Here is a 24,750-nt window from a genome sequence, read left to right on the forward strand (position 1 = left end):
CACAGTTGAAGGACTCTTGAGCCACTTCCAGATCCTTGGGCTGCTTGGTGTCTGCTTGCCAGCAGTGTGCCTATTGCCCCTTTCGAGGCTTCTGGAGGGGTGGGGTCAGCCACTATCCTCCAACATCACAGCATCCAGTGCGAAGACGAGGTTGTGGTACCTTCAGACCCAGAGGGTCTAGCCAGAGGTTGGCCTCCACCCAATCCCCCTCTTCCGCCACACCCAAGCCCTCCTAGTTCTGCAAGACCATGCTCATCCAGTTGGAGGGAGGATTCGATTTCATCTCCCTCGCCGGCGGTCCATAACATCGGACAAATGGGTCTTGCAGATCATACAAAATGGCTTTTCCCTCCCCTTCCAGGCTTTCCCTTCCTCTTTCCCTCCATTGAGAGAACAGCTGATGGAGAATCATTTAGTCTTGCTCCGCAAGGAAGTTACTGCTCTCTTGGCCAAGGGAGCCATAGAATGGATCCTGATGTGAGAAGTAGGCAGTGGTTGTTATTCCCGCTGCTTTCTGATTCCAAAGAAGAACAAGGGTCTTCAGCCTATCTTGGATTTAAGGGACGTCAACCTCTTCCTCAAAAAGGAAAAATTCAAGATGGCCACTCTGGCTCAGTCTTGTCTGCCCTAGATTAAGCAGACTGGATGGTAGCGTTGGACTTGCAGTATGTGTATTTTCACATCCCCATCCTGCCCGCCTACAGGCGTTACTTGCGGTTCAAGGTCGGCCAAGAGCACTTTCAGTTTACTGTGCTCCCCTTGGGTCTCAGCTGTGCCCCTCTGGTGTTCATCAAGGTGATGGTGGTGGTAGCAGCTCATCTGCGCAGGTTAGTGATTTCAGTCTCCACCCCACCCACCTCGACAACTTGCTGTTAAAGGCTCCTATGCCCCAGGCTCTCAGCATCCACCTTCAGACTACGGCAAACCTCCTGCATTCGCTGGGGTTCACTATAAACGTGCCAAAGTCACACCTGACTCCCTCTCAGAAGCTTCCTTTCTTCGGGGCTATTCTGGACACAGTGCAGTTTCGGGTTTATCCTCCCGAGCAGCGAGTCCAGGATATTCAGGTTATGATACCGATGTTTCAGCCTCTGTCCTGGATTTCGGTGAGACAGAATCTGGGGCTGTTGGGACTCATTGCTTCCTGCATCCTGTTCGTGAAACATGCCTTTTGATGGCCTTTGACCCTCTCTCTCCCCCCCCCCCCCCCCCAAAGTCTGTAAAGTTATTTTGTCAGCCAGGCATCCCTCCACTAAAACAGTATACGCCTGCCATTGGAAATGCTTTGTATATTACTGTACAGAAAGGTCTGTTGATCCTCTTTCTGCTTCTCTTCCTGATATTCTTCTCTTCATACTTTCCCTTGCCCAGCGGGTTTCTGCCTTGGTTATCTTTCTGCCTTATTGGCGTTTCTTTGGCTGCCTCGTCAGCCTTCTCTGTTTAAATCCCCCCATTGTACATAGATTCCTCAAAGGGCTTGTACATATGTTTCCCCCATGGCCATTGTTATGCCCCAATGGGACTTAAATCTGGTCCTCATATTTCTGATGTGTGCTCCCTTTGAACCTTTGCACAACTGTCCCATACGTCTGATCACCATCAAGACAGCTTTCTTAGAGGCAATAATATCTGTCAGGAGGGTGAGCGAGATGCAAGCTCTGTAATCAAAGCCCACCGTATCTCACTATCTGTCCAGAGAAGGTGGTTTTCAGAACTCGTGCCTCTTTCCTCCCCAGGGTGGTGACCCCATTCCATCTAGGTCAGATCATTACCCTGCCCACCTTCCTTGCTCCACCGCATCCCTCTTACGAAGAGGAGTGACTCCACCAACTGGACCCAAAAAGAACATTGTCATTCTACCTTGACCACACAAAAGAGTTCCGGGTGGTTGACCAACTCTTTGTGGGATACATTGGAGCAAAGAAGGGTCAGGCAGTGCAGAAGCGAACCATTTCACGTTGGGTCATTCTCTGCATCAAGATCTGCTAGCATTGGCCAAGAAGCAGCCTCCTGAGGGCTTGAGGGCTCCTTCTGCTAGGGGCAAAGCTGCTACCTGTGCGTTAGCTCAAGGCATTCCAGGCCTGGAGATTTGTCAGGTGGCAACGTGGGCATCTTTGCACACGTTTGCAAAGCATTACTGCCTGGACAGTGAGGCCCATTCAGTCCTGCAGGACTTCTTAATGTGAGTAGAAATATCCGCAACCCACTGTCAGTAGGTTTTGGCTTGTGTATCTATTCAAAGGTAAGGAATCTGCTGCTAGAAGTCTCTATCAGATGGATAAATTACTTACCTTGGGTAATGCATTATCTGGTAGACACTCTTTCTAGCTGCAGATTCCTTACACCCACCCATGCCTCCCTGCTCTGCGGCTATGTCTAGTAGGGTTAGGGTTTATCCCTTTTCCAGGCCCTAGTTTTTCACAGACAAATGTTGGTTCTATCCATGAGTCTGCGCTTCTGCCATGGATGTTTTGTGGATAACAGAACTGGCGTACATGTGCCGGGTGGTGCCTTTATAGGTGACCCTAATGCCACAGGCGGCTCCAATGACGCTGATGCAGCCACGCGTAGCCGGACGGCGCTTGTGGATCCAAATGCCGCTACCTGACGGCTCGCACAGGGTATTGCTCAGCAAAAAGATTCCGGATTTGAAGCTGGCGCCAGGGAATTCAAATGTAAGGAATCTGCATGTAGATAGACTCTCTACCAGATAATGCGTTACCGAAGGTAAGTAACTTGTTCTTCAATTCCCACCTGACTCCCTGGTGGTCGCACAGCGAGAGAAAGGGCAAACTTGCAAACATCTGGTTTAGTGCCCCACCAAGTAAATAAAGTAAAAAGATAGATGCAGCGGGGGAGAGGGTGGCTGCCCAGTCTGCCAACTCCTTTGGCCTCCTCTCCCACTATGACAGAGCTCTTTGGGGCGAGATGGAGGGGCTCCACCAACATGTCCCAGAGGAACATTAAAATGGGTATACGAGATCACATCTGAAGGTAAATTAATTGCAAACACCTCCAGTTGCTGCTCCCTTGATGCAGCTGACACAGCAGTAAGAGACATTAACTCCAGCGTGCTCCTTAGATGTTACATCTGGCTTAGGGTCTCCAGCTTCAAACCAGGGAACATACTTGCACTTCCTTTTGATCGCAAACACCTCTTTGGTCTTCAAGTGGACACTCTTCTTTAGGATAAAGAAGGATAACAAGATGGCCAAAGCTGTGGGAGTGTTGCAAGCATCATCACAACCCGGCTCCTTTTGACACTCCCCTTATAGCGGAGAAAGAAATTCTACCTCCACAGCTCCCTTCCTCATCCTACCAACGTCCCCAGGTACAAAACACCTTGCCCAGGGGATACTATATGACCTCCTACAGGGGCAGTAATTCCTGTGTTAAAGGTAAAAGTGGTTCCACCAAAGCCTATGATACCTCCACCAAACCCTAACTTGTGAACCGTCCCGACCACACACCTCTTGTCACTGGTCCACTACAAGAGTTCTTAACTGCCTGGCTGAAGATCACCTCCCATCAGTGGGTGTTGGATATTATCCAACGTGGTTTTTATCTGGAGCTCACTTCTACACCTCCAAACATTCCACCTCACTAACACACTCATCAGAAAATCAGCAGTTGCTCACGAAGGAAGTTTAGGCAGTCATCAAAAAAAGGGCCGTAAAACCAATACAAGTACACCAGCAAGTCACTCTACTTCTTTATTCTCAAAAAGGACGGATCCTTGAGACTACTCTTTGACCTCAGACCCCTAAACGAATACATCCTCTCAGAGTACTTTCACATGATCACTCTTCAAGATGTCATCTTGTTACTACACCAAGGTCACTTCATGGCATCCCTGGACCTGAAGGATGCCTGCTTCCACATTCCCATTCACCCGGCGCAACGCTGATACTTAAGGTTCATAATAAACAGCCAGCATTTCCAATTCAAGCTACTCCCCTTCTGGGGTCACATCCGCCCCCAGGGTTTTTACCAAATATCTCACAGTGGTAGCAGCGCACCTGCGCATGCAAAACTTGTATATTTTTCCATATTTAGATAATTGACTTATCAAAAGCGCTACTCCTCACCACCTCTTCCAACACTCAGGCCACCATAAATCTACTTCATCACCTTGGCTTTACCATCAATGCATTCTAATCAGACCTCCAGCCTCGCCAAATACAACCTTAACTAGGAGCCATCCTCCTTTCACAACAAGCAATAGCTTACCCCAGTGCCGCCCGGATTCAGTCCTTCCAGGCAGTTATTCCCCAGGGCCTCATCAGCAAGTAACGGTGAGGACAGTCATGCGTCTCCTCTGTTATGGCTTCATGCATAGCCATAGTACCTCATGGCAGACTTGGATGCGTCTGTTGTAAGAGTGCTTGCCACACCAATGGTCTCAGGTGGGGGGGGGGGTCAATGGGAGGATCTAGTGGTGGTCAGCTGTCAAGCTTTCCACTCTCTACAGTGCTGGAACACCAGCATTCTACTAAAAGGACAGCCTTTCCTAGACCCAGTTCTGCAGAGAACTATAAAAACGGATGCCTCCCTCATGGGTTGTGGAGCACCATTACAAGATCTCACTTACCAGGGACTCTGGACACTCATCCAGGGACATCTCCTCATTAGTCACCTGGAGTTGCTATCTGTTCATCTAGTGCTCAGAGCCTCCCTTCCCCACCTGATTGGCAATGTAGTCCTCTTCAGAACAGACAACATGACTGCCATGTGTTATCTCCAAAAGTGGGGGGAGGTTGAGTGCAGGGGGCACCGGGTTCCATCCTGTCTCGCCTAGTCCAGCACATTCACCTGCTAGTGGGGTTCCTTCTGGGAGCGGACAACTTTGCGGATCTCCTCAGCAGGAGACACCAACAAGTCTCCACCCGCAAGCCCTCCTCTATACTTCCAGCGTTGAAGTCACCCATAAATAGACCTTTTTGCTACAGCATAAAATGCAAAATGCACAAACTTCTCCTCCAGGTTTCCCCACCCGCAGTCCAGGGGCAGCGCGCTATGGATGAGTTGGTCAGGGATATTCACTTACGCTTTTCCACCTCTCCCACTGCTTGTGTTTGTGGTTTGCAAACTGGTAGACATCTCTCACCCTCGTACCAGTAGCTCACACATGGGCGTGACAACCATGGTTCACCGCACTCCTAGAACGCTCAGTTGTTCCCCACAAGGTATTGCTAAGCAGGCAGGACCTTCTCACACAGAGCCATGAATAAATCAGACACCCAGGCCCCAGATCTATCAACCTTGTGATCTGGCTCTTGAAGTTCTAGAGTTTGGTTATTTGAACCTACCACAACCCTGTATGGACAGCCTTAAAGAAGCACACAGGCCCACAACTTCTACTAGTGATGCTGCAAAGTGGAAAAGATTTGTCCACTACTGTCATTTCAAACAAATTGGTCCTTTAAAACCTAATGTTCAAAACATTGTATGTTATCTATATGATTTACATACCTCTGGAGTAGATTTTACATCAAAAAGGCTACACCTAACGGCTGTAGCCACAAATCTACAAAACAGGCAACATACTTCCTTATTTAGGATCCCAGTTATTAAAACCTTGGAAGGTCTAAAAGAGCCAGATCCCATCTTGAAATCTCAATATTGTATTAAGAAGGTTAATGGACCCTTCATTTGAGCTCCTCCACTCCTGACCACTTCAGTTCTTATCTTGGAAAGTATTATTCCTAGTGGCCATCACTTCTTTCAGACATGTCTGTGAGCTTCGGGCATTAACTTTAGAAGAAACATTCTTCCAGCTACATATATGTAGGATAGTGATAAGTACCAGTCCTAAATTTCTTCTAAAGGTGGTATCATTTCCATGTTAATCTATTGAATGGCCAGTATTTTTTCCCCTTCCTGACTCGGTTGCCGAAAGGGATCTACACACCTTAACAGTCAAGCGAGCCCTCGTGTATTACTGATAGAACCAAAACATTTAGGAAAACACAATTCTTTGTTGTCTTTTCAAAACCATACAAAGGAAGGACCATTTCTAAACAGGGCATTGCATGTTGGATTGTCAAGTGCATCTAAACATGGTATGCTAAAGCCAAAAGAACTTTACCTATCCCACCTTGAGCTCACTCCACTCGCAAAAAAAGGAGATTCAATGCCTTTCTAGAAAATATATCTGACTGACATATGTAAAGCAGATACTTGCTCTACAACAGATGCATTTACAAAACATTACTGTGTAGATGTGCCAGCCTGTCAACAAGCCAGTGTGCTTTTCAGTCTATGCTAATTATATGTATCTAAAGCCTCATGGGCCTCGAACGGAAAATGTTACTTACCTGGTCAGCATCTGCACGTGGCATGTAGCGCTGCAGATTCAGCTGGCCCAGACCTTTGGGACCAGTACCAGTCATGCAGTATCTTGAAGTATAAGAATTTCAAACAGGATTCTGTAAGGACCCTATCATGATTGAAAAGTAGCGTCACCCATACTTCTGTGGTGCAAGCCTTTCCCAGCAGCAGTTGCCGCTTAAGGCTGGTGGCCACGAGGCACAGGAGAGTGTGTTGTGCCGTGATCAGGGCAGCATAGAGACCAGACACAACCCCCTATATCGGCCCAAGGTGGGTAGGTACTGAAGGAGGGGTGAGATGGGTATCTCCATGAGGAAGAGTTGGACCTCAAGCAGTGCGGAGTTGATGAGCCAACTGGTGGTAACACCGGTGTTCTATAGGCTGCAACCCAAAAGTTGTCCTCAGGGATACGAGCCCTTTAAGTTTCCCATCTTTGAAAACGTGGTCAAGCCCTTGTATACAGTGGTTGTGCCAGTGCTCCCAGTGGAACATCGACCGCTGATGCTCCTGGAGCCTGCTGTCTTGTTTGCATCTGGACCTCGAGTTGGGAAACGTGGACACCCAAGATATAGGATGCCTCCTGCTGGCACATACGCCCATAGTTTGGAAGCTCAAATCTTGGGTTTGCGTCTGCTCCACAAACTGGAGTGAATGCCTCAATGCATACTAATATAGCCTTGGGTATGTAATGGGTAACATATTAAAAATGTACTGGAAGCAGGGTGCTGTGGTCATTTTTACCATCTGCACTCTTACCCCAGGGAGATAAGTTGAGGTGTTCCCATTTCGAGAAATCCCCTTGGAGCGATCAATTATTGGAAGAAGGTTGTCCTCCACCATGTGGGAGAGTCCCGTATTAATTTGGATGCCTAAGTATCGAAGCCCCTCCGGCACCCAGGTCATGTAATAGCCGTGATTGCTTGCACACATGGTGTTTCTGGCCATCAGCAGGGCTTCGCTATTTGACTTCTGTATCCCAAGAGGCTGGAACAATTGTCTATAAAGGATATCACAGCCATGATTAAAGACAACGGGTTGGTGAGGAGGAGCAAAATATCACCTGCATAGATCATAATCTTAATCTCCCCAGCTTCTGTGGGGATCCCTTAGACCTCCCAGGACATACGAATTGCTGCTGACAGGCGTTCAATCTCGAGGACAAAGAGCAGTAGGATAGCAGGCATCCCTCGCGAGCCCCTCGGCCAGTCGAGAAGGGGTCCGATAGGAATGCTGTACAGGACACCTCAGCCGTTGAGGTATCATACAGTAGTCGGTCATTGCTTCTAGGGTGTTGATGAATACGTGGGGAGTTGGATAAGCCTTCTCAGATACTCAAGACCTGCCTGTCTGTAGGTAAGGTCGCCAGAGATTAACACTTTCCTCAGCAAGTTTCTTCACTTATGGCACAAGCATCCATGATGTAAAATATTTGTGCCCTATGTTTTAGAGATCAGAGTTGCTGTGATTATCTATCTCCTTGAAGCTTTCATCATTTTGGTCCTTGTGGCAGACACAAATTTTTCCATTCCACTCCAGACCATTTCTTTCTTCACCGTTTCTCTTCCCTCAACATTTTCGATTTGGCTGAGGCCAAACTTTGCCAGCAGCAGTTTTTTTTCTTTCTTACTTTTGAGGATACTCTATTTAGATGGACTTGCAAAGAATCAGATAACATTTGCCGCTTACTCCAGACTACATGTTTTCTAGTTGATCCCTTCCCAAATGTTAGCATCCCTTTTGTCTGAAAGTCTTGCAACTCTTCTCATTTTCCATCTGCCAAATTAAGAAGTGATTTGGGGGCTTTCCTTTGTTCTTTACTTCAGCTAATGTTTTTACCAGCCTCTGAAACCCTTATTTGGGTTTCTACAGCTGTGCACAATCATATCAACAGTTACCTTGGCAACTTACTTTTCGTGTCACAAGAGAGGAGATTGTGTTACACAGAAACGGCTCGAATAAGCAGTGCTGCTGCTATGGGCTTCGAACTCTTAATACATTGAGAGAAATGTGTAATAATACATTCTCTGCAAGTGAAATTATTGCCCTCATGTTAGACTGCCTTCGTGTGCACTGATGTGTCCATTTTTCTGAGGAGGAGGTTCAGTCATCATACACTACTAGATCCTCTCCGTCACAAGAAGCAGTGGTGGTTTTAACATTCTGTACTTGGAATAGCACGGCTGCATTGTGCAGCACTGCTTATCTCAGCAATATAGCACCTACTATATGAGTCTGGGAGTTGATTGTGAGTGAATTTCAATGGGTGAGAATTTGTCTCTGTAGGAACTGTCTGTTCATATCTGTTCTCCAGACCCTGTAGCAGAGCAATGCAGTCATGCTCTAGGCAGGGCAAGTTCCAGGACCTTCAGAACTAATGAAGGCATTCTTATCTTTATTATCGTGCCTCAATTCGGGTGGAAACTCCTAGGACCCATTGGTTTTCTAGTGGCTTGAACTAGAGGTACCCCACAGATAAAAAAGAAATGGCCTTGCCTGTCACATGTTTTTGCATCTTACCGAGATTAATTGGGCTCCTCAATTTTACGTTTGTAGACAAGACTGGATTTTTAGGGAAAGCTGTACTATAGCACTGCTGCTGCTTCTCAACTTCTCTGGCGTGATATGCAGCTTTTCTGGAGCTTTCAGTTGCTTGAGTTCTTCCAGAAACTTATCAGCAACCAAATAATGATTCAGTGATTATTTGCATGAAGTGCTGCATTGTCACCTTATGTTAGTTTGATTCACTCAGTAGGTGTTATTTGACAGCCATCTTGACTAAGACTGTGATCAGTCTCACTTTTTGATAACATGGAAGGTTTCACAGTTTCGTGTCCTGAGATACATTAGGACTTAAGATATAATCCTCCTTATTCAGTATTTTGGCTCAGTGTACAACTATAAAGGGTACATTGCCTCAGTTGTCTTGTCTAACTGGTGTCTGAAGGCGCACATTAATATTTCAATTATAGTAACTTCTCTCTGAAATTTTGTTGAATTGCGAATTGTTATAATTACTGATTATTAAACGGGCATTCTCAAACTATGGATTCCTGTTTGTTGAATTTAACAAATTCATCCACCAGCTCGAAGGTATTGTAAATATTGGTATGAAAACATCGTTTTCTGCCATTGGGCTCACCTGAATCACCTTTTGTCTCAAAAACCTTTACTCATAATTTACTTTATTTGTCTGTCTTATTCGTTCTCAAGAGCCTCAGATGTCAGTGTTTTGGATGTCACCAACTGTGTGTTCTCTTCAGAGGGTGAGAGTTATCTTGAGGATCTGGACCACGCCCCTTTTTTACTTCTGTTTTTTCATCAGACTTTTCAGTCTCATCCTAATATTTGGTTTTATGTGTCTTGAGGTATTCAGGATCATAGCTATTTAACCGAGATAAGCTTCTTATCCACAACTTAAAGAGTTCATCAAACTGGTGCCCATTTAAACTCGTTGATAACAAGAGGAGTTTAGTGGGTTAGATAGCAAACAGGAATGGATGTATCCGTTTGGGGGCCACTCAGTTAGTGGGCTACAGGTTCTCTGGCTTTCCTGGAAAGAACACAGTAGGAAGACAGTCTTGAAGATGCTTTTGGTTAGGGACTTATTTTGAATTTGTTGAGCATTACATCCTATTTGGATTACCTTGCTCTGAGTTTGTATAATCTGAAGCCTCCAGTCTTGCCATAAAATGTAGATTTCCTTAGTTATACCAACATATAATCTTTATTTTATTAAAGACAAGGAGGCGAGGATTATCCATTATCAAAAATCCACCCCTCATTTAATATTTTCCTGTTTTGTGCTTTGTTTCAGCCTCTGGATCCTGAATGTGAGGATTCTCTGAGTGATTGAGGAGGCGGTGTATGTGACAACAGACTGGTACCTGACACTGAATCAGTCACCGGACCCTGCGCATAGAATGAATGCGCCATTGAAGATTATCTGATGGTGTGCAGTTAACTGCACCAAAGAAAAAGGAAGAACCGCAACTATGCGGAACTCTTGTAAACAATGTTCCACTCTAACGGTGGAGAGCACTTGTTACATGATTGTTTTCTCCTTTCTTTCCCTTAAAAAAGGGAAATTACAGTTTCTCCATGATTATTACTTTCTGAAGCAGATAGAGTAAACAGTCAAAATGTATTATCTTTGCCTCTGTGTCATTTTATTAAAAAAAATGTGTGTGATGAAAGCTAGGAAACACTGCATTTGGGACTCCTTGCAGCCTTCTGCTGCAGATTTGAATATTTCCTTTTTTATTGCTGCTTCCCCATCTGTCCTTTTAACCTTTTGTAGGGCTGAGAGAAGACAGTGCATTTATTCACATCAGTGCTTCTACCTGCTTCTTAAAGGACACAATGTACACTGTCTTTTAGTGTTTGAGCGTTAAACCGTTTAATGTATTTTCTTTTTCCCCACTGTTAGAGCTTGTCTCAGTCTAGTAACAAATGTTTCCCACTCAGTAGCTGATGACCTTTCCATATCCTCAGCAGCTGGCATCGACTTATGTTTTTGGGAGTGTCATTTTATGACCTACTTCTTTTCTATTCACTGTGTTAAATTCAGAATTATCTTCTAATACATGATCACCATGAACGTTGATCTTGGTTACGATAGAGAGAAATACACTCTAGTGTAAGATAGGCATGTTCCTCCTGAATGATGAGCAGAAGGTTTGTAGTAGATCATTACAAACCGATGCCATTAAACAAGGGTACAGACCACAGCATATACTTTGTTGGTATACCAGATGTATAATACCATGTATTATATTAAAGAATCTTGTGCATTGTCACCTTACCTTGCATTCTAAATATTGGTTATTGCATATGCTCAGTGTGTTTGACAACTGGTGTCCTTGACCAACTCATTACGTTTGTTTTCATCTCAAATCAATAAATACAAATTCTTTTTAAATAAAAAACCAAAATGTGTGGCAATGCATTTTTTTAAGTAGCATGTAACTAGTTGTGCATAGTCACATGGAAGAAGTCTTTGTTCTATGACTTTTGCCTTCATTTTAACCAGACCGTGGGAAAAGTTCTCGAAGACCCAAATGATCTACGACATGACCTAGAGCGGAAAAGAAAAAAGCGTTTGTTGAGCGGAGAAGATGAAGAAACCTTTTCTCCTGAAAGGTGCTTTTCGCCATAATGTATTCTGTTTTTTGGCAGACGTTTTGGAGGGGTAGTGAGAAAGTGTGGGTATGGAAATAGAGGAAGGAAAATACCGAAATGTATTTAAAACAATAATGCATTGATGTATTGTTTCCTGGAACAAAGGCAGTGGCATGAATTGTAGAATATAGTTCCATTCCTCCTATGAAACAAGGTCCTTCTACCATTTGTGCTGTAGACATAATTTTTAACTTCAAATACTTTGAGGCTTTAGGAGGAAAAGAGAAACAGTGCAAAATTATAAACCTTACAATTCCATGCACGTGTAATGTGGCAGTTTGAGGCTTAGAATCTATATTCAGCAGCCCTCTTTATAGACAGCGTTTCATTTTATCTAGCTCTAAAAAGGTGGATTTCAGAAAATGATGCGACCTATAAACCCTTTTGCTTCTTTTTATCCAGGTGAAAAAATAAAACTTGTTCCCTGAAGAGTTTACAAGTGGTTTAGGTTTATACGGGGCAGTACAAATATAATATCACAGGATAAGGTTCATATTTGAATGGTTCATGAGACCATTTTGTGTTTGAGTGGTGGGACACAAACAGGCGTGGTTGGTTGATTGGGTATCGCATTTCTCCATTGGCTTTATTGAAAAACTGGCGGGTTTGTATGCGCAGCTGTTAAAATAGTGGTTCCCGAATTTAACATAATTTTTTTTTTCTTGCTATTTCGGAATGTTTGCGGAAGCCAGTATCTTTACAGCTTCTCAAATAATGTCACCACATTGTGTAAAAGCCTTGATGTTCATTTCTAGTAGGATGCAAGAACCATTGAAGTTTTATATTTGCCTTTTACCTCAGCATATTGACTTTGTGCACTACCCTGCTAATTACTGAGGTATTACACTATATTGACCTTGAAAATCCATTTTAAACATTATTAGAGCATTGGATTGTTGAAAGTTGTATTGAAGACAGTGGAGTTCTAGAGGGTCAATAATGCCAGGAACAAACTTTCTTCTTCAACATTTGTGTTGTGTTCTGTTTCTCTCTGTGTAATTGAGAACATTCAGCCCTCCGATTGTGAAATGTTCAATGTGGTATTATAGATAGGTAACAGTGAGCAATGGGGATAATTTTCACAAAGGATTGAGTGACCACAAACAGCAAGAGCTAAGCTAGAGTTGTCTATAATATCACTCAGAATCCTGAGGTGAAAAACTTCCCTGGTAACTTTTTACCCATTTCTAATTTTATTTGCCCATACTTTCAGCCGTTACACAGGGAAATTGGATTAATAGGAAAGCAATATATAACATAGACTCTTCTCCTGGTCTCAAATTGCGGGAAACAAAATCCCCCCTACCCTATGTGACTTTCCTGCTCCTCCACACCTAATTAGGTGCACTCTACTCTTCATCGGCGCAGAGAGCCAGTGTTGCACTGACAGGCTCTCAGAAACGCCTGTCAGAGCTTCCTGGAATTGTTTTATCAAGCAGCAACAGTAGGGGTGGACTTTTATTTACTACAGTAATGGATCTTTCCTTGATTCACATGCTTGAATCATTCCTTGTTGTTGAGATGCGAGTCCCCCAGTACCTTATAATAGCAATGTAATGATAACTGTAGTGCACGAGGGCCTAAGGCCTCTCACTTTAGTGGCATATCCTTATCAATTAAAAGAAAAAGAGATCAAACTTAAGTTTCAGCCCTTCAGGCTTGAACACTCCTGTGAGAAGCACCAGTCCCTCAGATTTTCTCCCGCACGTCGAACTAGGGTGTCTCCACTGAGTTCTGCTCAGTCACATCTTTCAAGAATCATTTCTGGTATCATTTTACCTCAGAATATTACTTCTACCAGTTAAAACTCCTAAATCTTTTTTCTGGTTTAGGGAACAACTGACTTTTGCTTCAATCACCATGTCTGACAATGAGAAAAAGATTCTCTTCAGAGCCTGGAAGACTTGTGGCAAGGAGAGGCTTAATTTTGAAGATCCTCACAAGGACTGCGTATGTTGCCTATATCCAGAGCATTCAGCAAAGGATTGTAAGGGATGCAGAAGATTTTCTAACAAAACTCCTAAAGACAGAGAGGGCAGGCTGCTCATTTGGCTGCAGAAGTTAAAACCAAGGAAAAATCCTGTTTCTGGTTCCGACAGTGAGGAATCTTCTGCATCCTCCAGAAAAACTAAAAAAAGGGGCAGATCACCTCATGCTCATCATACTAGTGAACAGGCCAAGAAAGCCTTAAAAAAAAGACTACTCAAGGGTCTTCTAAGGCTCACAGTTCTCCTGGCTCTCCTGACGGGAGATCTACATCCTCCCACAAGAAGAGAAAAGAGCATTCTGCCTCCTCAGAATGTCGTAAAAAGACTTCTTCTAAGCCCCCAACACCACCTCCTAAGATTCAGCATTCTTTCAAGAAGCCGCCTGGAAAAACGCTGATAATTACATCATCGACTGAACATCAACAACGAGAAAAATGTCTACAGCGACGTCGATGACCGGTACAATGACGAAGATTTATACGGTGTGCAGTTCCTCAACTGTGCACATGAAGACAACACCATCATCGACGACCCCTTCTGTCAAGTCGTCAATGTTGAAGATAACCATCTCCTCACTTCTAACGACAAAGGCGATGACGAAACCATCAGCGACGACTGCATCTTTACCGTCGACGACCACCTCGTCGACTGGGGTCAGAACATCACCGGCGGCGATACCGTTGACGATGGAGACTAACAAAAGACAGCAGAAATCTAAATTGTTAACATTGTCACACACTTCTCTGAGTAAGGTGTTACCATTGATTCAGACACATCTATTGGAGGAAGATGATTCGGAGGAGGAAGGGCCATTTGGTGTTGCCCACAGCCCTTCAGAGAGTTGCACATAAAGTGCCAGGGCTTTGACTATGACAATTCATATGATCCTCAAACCTTTTGCTCACCTTGGGATCAGCACTCCTATCAGGAGTAAATGGTTCCTGTTCCGGGATCCCTTATATCAGATTTACAGTAAATGCTGGCAGATTACAGGAAGAGATTTCTACCAGTTAACATTGAGGCCCAGCAGACATCTATACCTTCAAGATCACCAGTGCCACCTCCTTCCGCCCCTATTCAGATGAGGTTATCTCTTCCTGACTTGCCCCCGCATATGCCTCTGCCAGTCCCATTACAAGATCCATCAACCTCGGAGGATGACAGAGAAAATGGAGAGTTGCTAGATGTTGTTATGGAGTGGGATGATTATCATATACCTACACTGTCCTCTTCTTCTCCCATTCCAGAGGACTCTCCACCAGGTGACATCAGGGGGTTCCACAGTTTATTAGAGCGAGCCACAAAAATATTTGCACTGCCTATGCCAACAAAGCGGATGGACTGATTTCTTTATGACTTTAAGGAGCCTTACCGGAAAAGCGTAAGATCAGTGTCAATAGTTGACTATATATGGGATGAGGGGCTGAGAGTTATGAAGAATCCTGCCACCGTTACTGCGGTTCTGTTCTGCTTAGATACAAATAAATAAAAGGCACCACCCATTGACCCGGCTTGTCTGACCGGACACCCCAAACCGGACTTTATTGCTCAGGTGGCCTAACGCAGATCTTGGAATCCTTCTGCGCCAATATCTACACTAACCTACAAGGAGGGGAAGAAGGCTTGATAATATTGGAAAGTGCTTCTCCTCAATGTCTTCTCTTACTGTGAGGTTGTCAAATTCCTTAGCTGTTATAGGCAGGTACGACAGACCGCTATGGGCCGACATCGCTCCTTACTTGGACCAGCTCCCAGAGGATTCAAAGGCAGAGGCAAACAAAATACCTCAGGAGGGGGCAGGAGCCTTGGCTGAAGTCATTGACTGTGCAGTGGAAATCGCGATCATTGCTTTTTGATAGTTGGCGGGAGCCATGGTTCTAAGAAGACAGGGTTGGCTTTATGCAACTTCATTTAGACTTGAAGTGCAGAACAAAGTTCTCGACTTCCCTTTTGATGGAGAAGCCCTTTTTGGGAAACATTCTGAAGATGGCCAGTGGACTATAATGACTGATACGGACGCTGCCAAGTCTCTTGGGACTCTGCAATTTAAGAAACAACCCTTTCGGGGTTCCAGAGGACAGAGATATTCATCCTACAGACAGGGATTCCAGCAATACAAATATCCAGCTTTCTCCTCGATTTACCAATCCTTTTGTCCTCAATACCCACAGAGACAGCCTCCGCAAGCCGCCTATAATAGGACCACGCAAATAATCAGGGCAGGACGGCAAGCAAAGGATGCATGCCATAGACAGTTACTCCTTACTAACTCCGGCTACCTATTTTTCCTCAAATTCAAAAATAGGAGGAAAGATTTCTCAACATTTACACCATTGGCAAAAAATTACATCGGCCAATAGGTGTTAAACCTTATCCAATTTGGCCATAAGCTGGAGTTCCTGCATATTTCACCAGCAGGATCTCCTCCTCCACGCAGTTTTGAATGACCTAAATCTTCTTAGAAAAGAAGTCCAAACAATGCTTAAGAAAGGAGAAACTGAAAAGGTTTCTGTTTCAGACAGAAAGAAGGGGTTTTAGTTGCTTTTTTTTGTCCATGAGAAATAGCGTCCAATCTTGGACCTCAGAGAGCTGAACACTTAGCTCAAGAAACAGTCATTCCGTATGAGTACTTTAACCGATATTCTCTCCCTTCTCAGTCCAGGGGATTCTATGTCCTCTCTCGATCTCCAGGACGCATACTTCCACATTCCTATTCATCCACCCCACAGAAAGTTTCTCAGATTTATGGTAGCCGGAGATCACTTCCAGTTCAAAGTTCTTCCACTCAGCCTGAAATCTGCCCGCAGATTTTGCACCAAATGCTTAGCTCCAGTCGCTACATTACTCAGAAAACAAAAACATCAGGTGTTCTTGTATTTAGATCTCTGGCCCATCAAGGCCAAGTTCAGGTCACAGGGGCAGAGATCAGCAGAGGCCTGTACACAGCTGTTCGGAGAATTGTGCCTCACTATCGACTACAACAAATCAACATTTCAATCTTCCAAAAAGATGAGCTTTCTGGGTGTAGTTTTTGACACATCCCTCGACAAAGCAGCTCCTATAGGGGTGAGACAGCGAAAACGAATCGCCTTGGCCAGACTGGTTAAAAAAAGAAAGTATATTTCAGTTCGCCCTTCAAGTCCCTATTAGGGATGATGTCTGCCTGTATCCCTCTTGTTCCATTCTGCCGTCTCAAAATGCGACCCCTTCAAGAACAACTGGACAATCAGTGGACACAGTCCAGGGGGTCTTTCGACAGTGCAATCAAAATTATGAAATCCATGATCACATTTCTATCTTGGTGGACCCAGGGATTCCATCCATCTATAGGTCTCTTTCCTCACTTAGCCATCCCCGTGGGTGATCACAACCAACGCTTTCTTGGAAGGTTAGGGAGCCTTCCTTCAGGACTTACGGGACTGAGGCAGGTGAAAGTCGTATCAAAAGACCTTCCACATCAATTATCTCAAACTAAAAGCAGATCACCTAGCCCTTCGAGCTTTCTTGCTGAAGATACAGAATTTGTCAGTACTCATCCATACGGCCAACACTACAATGATACACTATATCAGCAAACAGGCAGGGACCAGATCTCTGCTCTTATCTTGAGAATCGAAGCATATCTGGAAGTGGACCATCCTTTACAGGGTGCATCTACGGGCGGAACACGTGCCGGGGAATCAGAACATCATAGCCAACTCTCAGCAGGGTGACAACATCCAACCACGAATAGGAATCGGATTAGAGGGCGCTAGATCACGTCTCCTCTCAATGGGGCAAGCCAAACATTGACCTTTTTGTCACTCCCTGGAATGCAAAATGCCAATTCTTTGCAAGTCGGGATCACCATCCAGGCTCTTGGGGAAAATGCATTTTCAGTGGCATGTTCAGGAATTTATGCTTATGCTTTTCCTCCCATTCCCCTCATTCCAAGAGTCCTAGCCAAGGTCAAGAATGAGGGCTGCAAAATACTTCTGATTGCCCCTGCATGGCCTCGCCAACATTGGTATACGGAGCTACTTCTCCCCTCTACCAGAAAAACCATGCCTGCTAACAATGAGCAATGGTCAGATTCTCCATCTAGAGCCAGCATCACTTCATTTGACAGCCTGGCTCCTGAACACAATGAATTTGCACACTTAAACATCTCCCCCCAGACTGTAGTCATTCATGCCAGAGCTGCAGTGGATAGTACAAACAAGACTTAACACCTTAAATGGAGAAAACTTTGCATGTGTGCGAACAAGCTCATGTGCACCCGTTCTCATCGTCACCGTAGCAGATACTCACTTATCTTCTGCACTTGGTGAGAGCTGGTTTGGCTCATTCTTCTAGTAAAGTTAATTTGGCTGCAATATCCCCTTATAGGCTCGATCAGGGAACTCACTGTCCTTGTGGTCGATGAGGATTGTAAACACTTCCTCACAGGACTCTCAATCTTTCCTGCCACTCAGACCACCTCCGTCGTCTTGGCAACTCCACATAGTTTTGTCCCAAGTAATGAAGCATCTATTCAAACTTATACACACAGCAGACTTCAAATTCCTGTCCTGGAAGGTTGCACTTCTTCTTGCCCTGACCTCCGCTAGAAGGGTTAGCGAAATTCAAGCTTTCATTATTCAGGATCTTTTCTTGCAGTTTAAGGAAAATAAGGTAATACTACGAACAAATCCAAAGTTCATACCCAGAGTCCCTTCGGATTGCCACATTAATCAGCCAGTAGTCCTAAAGTTGTATTTTCCAAATCCTTCAACACCCGCAGAGTAGGCTCTTCATTCCTTAGATGTCAAAAGATGTCTCAAATTTTATCTGGATAAGATGAAAGACTCTAGAAAATCCAGTCAACTGTTTGTGGTGTTCATCGCCCCTAGGAAGACCAACCTCTCTCCGAACAAGGGATTGCTAGATGGATATCTAATGCAATTGATTACTGTCACAAAGCTGCAGGAATGCCTCTGCACAGACCCATGCCCATTCAACAAGAGCCGTTGCAACATCCACAGCACTTTTCACTGGTGTGCCCATTGAGGACATTTGCAGAGCGGCTACCTGGAAGAGCACTCACACCTTTGCAAAGCATTACTGCTTGAAGGAAACGTCACAAGGTGATGTAGCAGTGGGACAAGCGGTGCTGCGACATCTGTTCCAGTAACGGTGAGCTATTATATTTTTATCTTTCCCTTGTCTCACTATATGTTCCGCACATGGCATACTAATTTTTTTATTCCTTTAACAGTACACTGTTTTTTGTTTGATTGTATATTAACTTATGGTTTTAATAAGGGTCAGTCATCTAAGGTTTTTCTTTACCATTTGTATTGGTGGTTCTGTCAATTGTTACATGAATGTTAAGCATACAGTCTGCTTCACTACTGCTTGCTACTCTGATTCAAGCATGTGAATCTATGAAAGTTTCAATACTGGCGTAAGAAATAAGTTACTTACCTGTAACTGTAGTTCTCCAGTATTGGAATCTTTCATAGATCCACATGCGACCCACCCTCCTCCCCTGAGATGGGGAAGCTATCTTAGCTCAGGTACTTCAGAACGTGTGCTTTTGAAAATCTGACAGACTGGTGCTTCTCACAGGAGTGTTCTAGAGGGCATAGCAGCCTGATTGGCTGCAACCTAAGTTTAGTCTCTTTTTTTAAATTGACCTGGATATGCTACTAAAGTGAGAGAGCATAGGCACTATGGTTATCATTACATTGCTTTTATATATAAGGTACTGGAGGACTCCCATCTTGATGATGGGGAATGATTCAAGCTTGTGAATCTATGAAAGATTCCAATACTGGAGAGATACAGTAACTTATTTTCTTATTTTCCAATACTGGGGAGCTACAGTAACTTTTTTTCTTATTTCCCAATACTGGCAGGCTACAGTAACTTATTTTCTTCCAACTGGTGCTAGGTCATACTAGTTAATAAGCGGATTTAGAATCTGGTATTCACACTAGAGACTTCGGCTAGAAGTCATAAATTACAGTAGTATTGTAGATTATTTTGCTTACTTTTTTGGCCATTGTAAAGAATCTTGTGATATCTACCTCAGGCCTTATGTTGTGGGCTATCCTCTTGTGGTTTGATTCCACCCCTTCCATCCCACACATCGTTTTCAGGAAATCTGCCCTTAATTTCTCTGTTTAACACATTCCGATACTCTTTTCCATATTATCCCATAGGCTAAACTTTGCTATATCAGTGTCCTTTATTCAGTTTTTCTGATTAATAGACCTTACAGAGGAATGTTAATTCAATTAACCATAACTGGGAGATGGTTTGCTGGTCTTTTTGATTCAGAATAGCCTCCCTTTATTTGCTTTGATTTAATTCCCCCAAATCTTAATTTGTATCTTTGTTCAACACATACTGGGAGGTGTTTACCAGAGGCTACTTAATTGTTATTTGTTGCCTGCTGCTTCAGTGAAGCATGTGAGCTACTAATGGACGGGTTCTGGGAAGGATTCTTTCTTTGTCTCCAAATAAATAGTAGTTTTCAGATACAGTCCCCCAATCTTTCCTTTTTCATTCTTTAACCTTAATCTGTCTGGAAGTTTCCTTTCATCATTGTTACTTTCCTGTATATGAGTCACTTTTTTCATTCTAATGTTTTTGATATCCCACTTTAATTACCTTCAAACTTTTGTATTGTGAAGTAATGAAAAATTTAGTAACTGATGTAACAGAAAGTTTTAATTCTGCTAAGGAAACGGAGGCTAGGATTATGCCTTCTTTCTTTACCTTTGTTTATAACTGCAGCCATTTAAAAGAACATCTTTCTTTCCTATATGGCTAAGGGAAAGCAGAAACAATAACCAATCATCACACTGTCTCTTCATTATAGTCCTTCAACAGTATCAATGCTCCCTCTTTCTTAGTGTGGCAGAAACTTGGCAAGTGGAAAAAAACTCTGCTTGTTCCATCAATCACGCTTGGCCATCTCATTCCCTGTGGAGAGATCAAAACTGGTAAACCCAATGTCTCTGTAACAAATGTCATAAGATCGAGCAACTTCAGATACTTCAGTTGACAATGTCAGCACATAAGACCCACATTATCCAATAGAAAATGCCTGATTATAACATAACAGTTTACCCAAAAATAAAAGAAGCAGATTACTTATTCCTAACGAGAGGCCTTCAAGGCATGAATGAGCCTACATGTACATATAATGTTGCACCGGTAAAAGGTAGACATCAGTCGCTTAATGCAACCCCTGGTCATTCCAGAACTGGGGTTTGAAAAACAGGCTAGGGTTGGTAGAAGAGAAAGGAGGAGAAAAGACCCTCCATCTACACATAAAAATTCTCAGCTCAGTGTCCTTATTAGAATTGAAACTTCCTGTTACGTCAATTAGGCAATTTTTCTTTCTATGTCCGGACTGGACGCTTGCATTATGCCAGTTCAAAGCTTGTTCACAACTGTGGATGCAATGTGAATCACTGGCTTAAGGTAAAACATCTTGAAAGTGGAATCCGAAGACCAATTTGTTGCACTCAACATATCTTCCAGGCGGGCTCCCCATGCAAAAGCCTTAGAAGCCACCGCCCCTTTCACCAAATGTGCACCAAAAATAGAAATGTCGATACCAGCTTCCTGCAGAATCCCTCTCACCCTCAAAACAGTAGTGGGTGACGAAACCGCTTTAAACAATTTTCGTAGAGAAATGAACAATTGCCGCTCACTCGCCCGTCTGAATTCTTCGTTAGCAGCCTCATAAGCCTATAGACATCGAACCACACAAAGCTCAGGGTTGTGAGGAAATGCTGAATAGGATACTAATCTGAAATGCCATTTCGTCCTTCTGGAGAAGGTCACACCCTCTTGTGTGAAAACCTCACCTGAAATATCCAGCTCTCTAACATCAGACACTGTACGGCAAGAGACCAAGCACAGTAACATCATCAGCTTACCAGCCAACTGTTTTCTAAAGGGGTATTTATTTCGGGCCAATTCTGGAACACACAAAGCATCTGATTTGTGTTCCATAGGGAGCAATACCTTGGGTCCGGAGGAATCAAGAGCCGAATAACCCTCATCAGATTTCTCCCCAAGGGATGCTTCCCAACTGGAACACCCTCAATGGACACATGACCTACCAAAATAGCGGAGCGAAAGGTATTTACTGACCTGTAAGCCATTCTCCCTGAAATTAATGAGGATAGGAAATTCAGGACAGATACAACTCCTGATTCCAGGGGATCAGTGTCTCTTTGCAGACACCAACGTGTCCAGGCGCACTCGTACCTTTTGTTCCGGTCGCTCAGGCCTCGGAGAGGAGGCTCTGAGCTGCTTCAAAAAGGCCTCTGATCTTCCATCTACTCCAGTAATCCTCCATGCCGTAAGGGGCAGTTAGCCCTCCAGAACCATGCGGTGAAGATTCCCTTGAGGATCCCAAGGAATGTCCAGTCTGCGGGGTAGACGGAATGGAGAATCACTGGAAACCACACTTGCGATCCCCACGAGCGAGATCGCCACCAGGGATGCCTTCTGCTGGCGCACTTGAGGCATTAATCTCATTAAGATTGTGAATGGTGGAAAGTCGTATCCCGCCTCCGTACTCCTATCCTGGGGAAAGGCATCTGTCGCTACCGCTTGCGGATCTGGTTTTCAACTGAAGAACCAGCTCAGGTGAGAATCAAAACGAGAGGCGATCATGTCCACCAAAAACAGGCCCCACAATCGTGGAATCATGTGGAACACCTCTAGATGAAGCTGCAAGGCACTGAGATGCTGTAGATGTCTGGAGTGCCAGTCGGCTATCTCGTTGGACTGCCCGGCAGATACTCCGCGGTCACTGAAACCTCTCGCTGGATGCAGTACTCCCAAAATTGCTCTGCCATTTCTGCTAGTGCCCGGGAGGGATAGAAACCTTCAACACTGGCTGGATCCTGCCACTGAGTTTGACGGGAGCCCTGACCTTTTTGGAAAGACCAGGAAAAACGGCCAGACGAGCGCCCCCTACCACGTCCGGCCCCTCCAAAAAATATTTGATGAAAAAAAAAGTCTTAATATAAGTTTGTGCCTTATCTAATGAGGTGTATGTCTGGACTTATTTCCTTTATAAAGGGGGCCCTGAACAACCCCCCCTACGCCATGGTCCCCGCCTCAGAAGATGCCAGGTCGGCCAATTTTGGGTCCACCTTAATTAAGAGAGACTTTCTCCTTTTGGCCAACAAGGTGCAGTTGGCATTTCCTAAGAGAATGATGGTGGGTTTGGCCCACCCCGATGAGACCTCGTATTGAATGAAAGACTCCTAAACTTGGCCTCTACCGACATATCCTGCTGGTCTATTTATGGAGGCTGAGCCACCTTACCTTCTTGTCGGGAGGGGGCACTCCTCTCGCAAGCGAGCGCGAACCTCCTTTTCTAAGGGCTTTCTCAAGCCACCTGCGACATAGGTTGCCACCTTCTCTCAAGGAGATCACATAGAAGAACGAGGATGTATCAGGTCATTCGGATCAAGCATATCGGCCACCAGGCTGTCGTGCGAGACCTGAGCCAATCCCCAGTAGAGGGGTGCCAAGGGCGAGAAGAACCAGGTCCACCTTCTGAGTCCCCCTGAAAGCCATCCCCATCCTTTGGAGAAGGGGACTTGGAAAATGGAACTAAGGAATTCGGTTCTTGCAGCCGAGGCTGCAATTGAAGGAAAGCCCTTTTAAGGCGCTTAAAAGCGTCCTTATCAACATTCTGCTCCAAGGGATGCTTATTTGTCAGACGTGGGATGCCCTTGATTAGGCGATGACACTGGCCCCTGTTTCTGGGCCTGCGCCAATCTATCTAGTCTCTCCTCCACAGGAGCGAGAGCCATGGAAAGAGCATGTTGAATGGAAATGTTTACTACCTCGCAAAACTTAGCAACTAGAGGTAGGAAATTGAAGCCTTCTTCCTCAGAAAAGGTAACCTCTGTATCTTTCATGGCAGTGACACAAGTTAGAGATATAGCATAGATTGCTTAGAGGTAACACTCTATTCTGATGGATACAACTACCTGTGGATTCCTCACCTAATGGATTCCTCACCTAATGAATACTCCCATGGCGCCAGCATTCGACGGAAATCTTCTTACTAGTCTCTGCACGTCGACGAGGACGTCACTCTAGCCCACGAGACGCCGTCTGACGTCATACAGGCAATAAGAGGTCCTTGACGACGTGCGGACGTCAGTTCCCTTTTTTCCGTGCATTCGAAACGGTTATCTTCGAGGGAGCAACTGTTACTTTTGTGGTTACAGTGTATTTTTGCTGCGTAGTCTTTCGCTGTGGTAATAATGTCGCAGAGAAAGTCTGGATTTAAGCCTTGTCGTGAGTGTGGAGGCAAGATGTCGGTGACGGATCCTCATTCCGATTGCCTTTGGTGTTTGAGCTCCGACCACGACGTCTCGACTTGTGATTCATGCCAGCACATGAATCCAAAGGCCCTCAAGGAACGTGAGGCGAAGCTGTTTATGGCAAAATCGAAGGAGAAGCATCACAAGAAGTCTTCTTCTCCAAGACATCGGCGTCATCGAGACTCCCGGCGCCGTAGAGAATCTCGGCGTCATTCGAAGGAGACTCGTTCCAGGTCTTCGGATCGGCGCCGAAAGACATGGGAGATCAGTCCCACGGTTACGCCGCATCCTTCGACGCCGTTGTCCTCTCCGGCATCTCCAACTTCACCTGGACAGGCGTCGGTGATTGAGGTATTGGAGCCTCAGGTGTTTTCTCTGGCGCAGACGTCGAGGCCGGCGTCGGGGTCGCCTCCGAGACAGGCACCTCAGTATCCGGCTTTTCCCACCCCTGGAGCCGATAGTTCCGCATTCTTGAATGCGATGTATGCCATCTTCCAACAGATGGCTCCAGGGGGTGCTCCGGCTGGGCCTTTGGCCTTTTCTTTGGGTGATCCTGCGCCTCTTCGGCCGGCACCCTTTATGCCCTTTCTCCCTTTTGGGAACGTGGGCTCGGCGCCAGTGTCGGCGCCGGTGGCCGCTCCGGTGGCTTCAGAAGGATTGGCCCCGGGGATTTCCATCCCGTCGACGTCGGGATTTCGGCCTGTGACTCCGGTGGGTCCATCTGCTTCAGCTGCTCTTTCGTCGGCGCCAAAGTTACCTGTGGCGCCGGACGCGGCGTCGGTGGCTTCTGAAGATCGGCGCCGATCTTCGACTTCGACGGAGGCATTGTCGACTCCGCGGATTGAACAACGACTTCATTCGAGGAGACGTGCTCTCCGTGTATTAGAGGAGCAGGAGTACCAACGAGCCCTGGAGGAAGG

At 45.0% G+C, this 24,750-nt stretch overlaps 1 protein-coding gene across 5 annotated transcripts in view; it reads left to right on the forward strand.

The window, feature by feature from the left end:
* Positions 1 to 24,750, forward strand: part of BCLAF3 (BCLAF1 and THRAP3 family member 3) — a 443,788-nt gene that overhangs the window by 229,324 nt on the left and 189,714 nt on the right. For 3 of the 5 annotated variants that reach the window (XM_069204687.1, XM_069204689.1, XM_069204688.1), the window contains exon 9: positions 11,360 to 11,469. In XM_069204687.1, coding sequence (XP_069060788.1) covers positions 11,360 to 11,469 — 110 coding nt within the window. Of the gene's footprint in view, positions 1 to 10,144; positions 11,246 to 11,359; positions 11,470 to 24,750 lie in introns of those variants that run through there. The other 2 variants (XM_069204690.1, XM_069204691.1) reach the window with 1 other exon arrangement.

Source organism: Pleurodeles waltl, chromosome 8 (assembly GCF_031143425.1).
Source record: "Pleurodeles waltl isolate 20211129_DDA chromosome 8, aPleWal1.hap1.20221129, whole genome shotgun sequence".
Lineage (NCBI taxonomy): Eukaryota > Metazoa > Chordata > Amphibia > Caudata > Salamandridae > Pleurodeles > Pleurodeles waltl.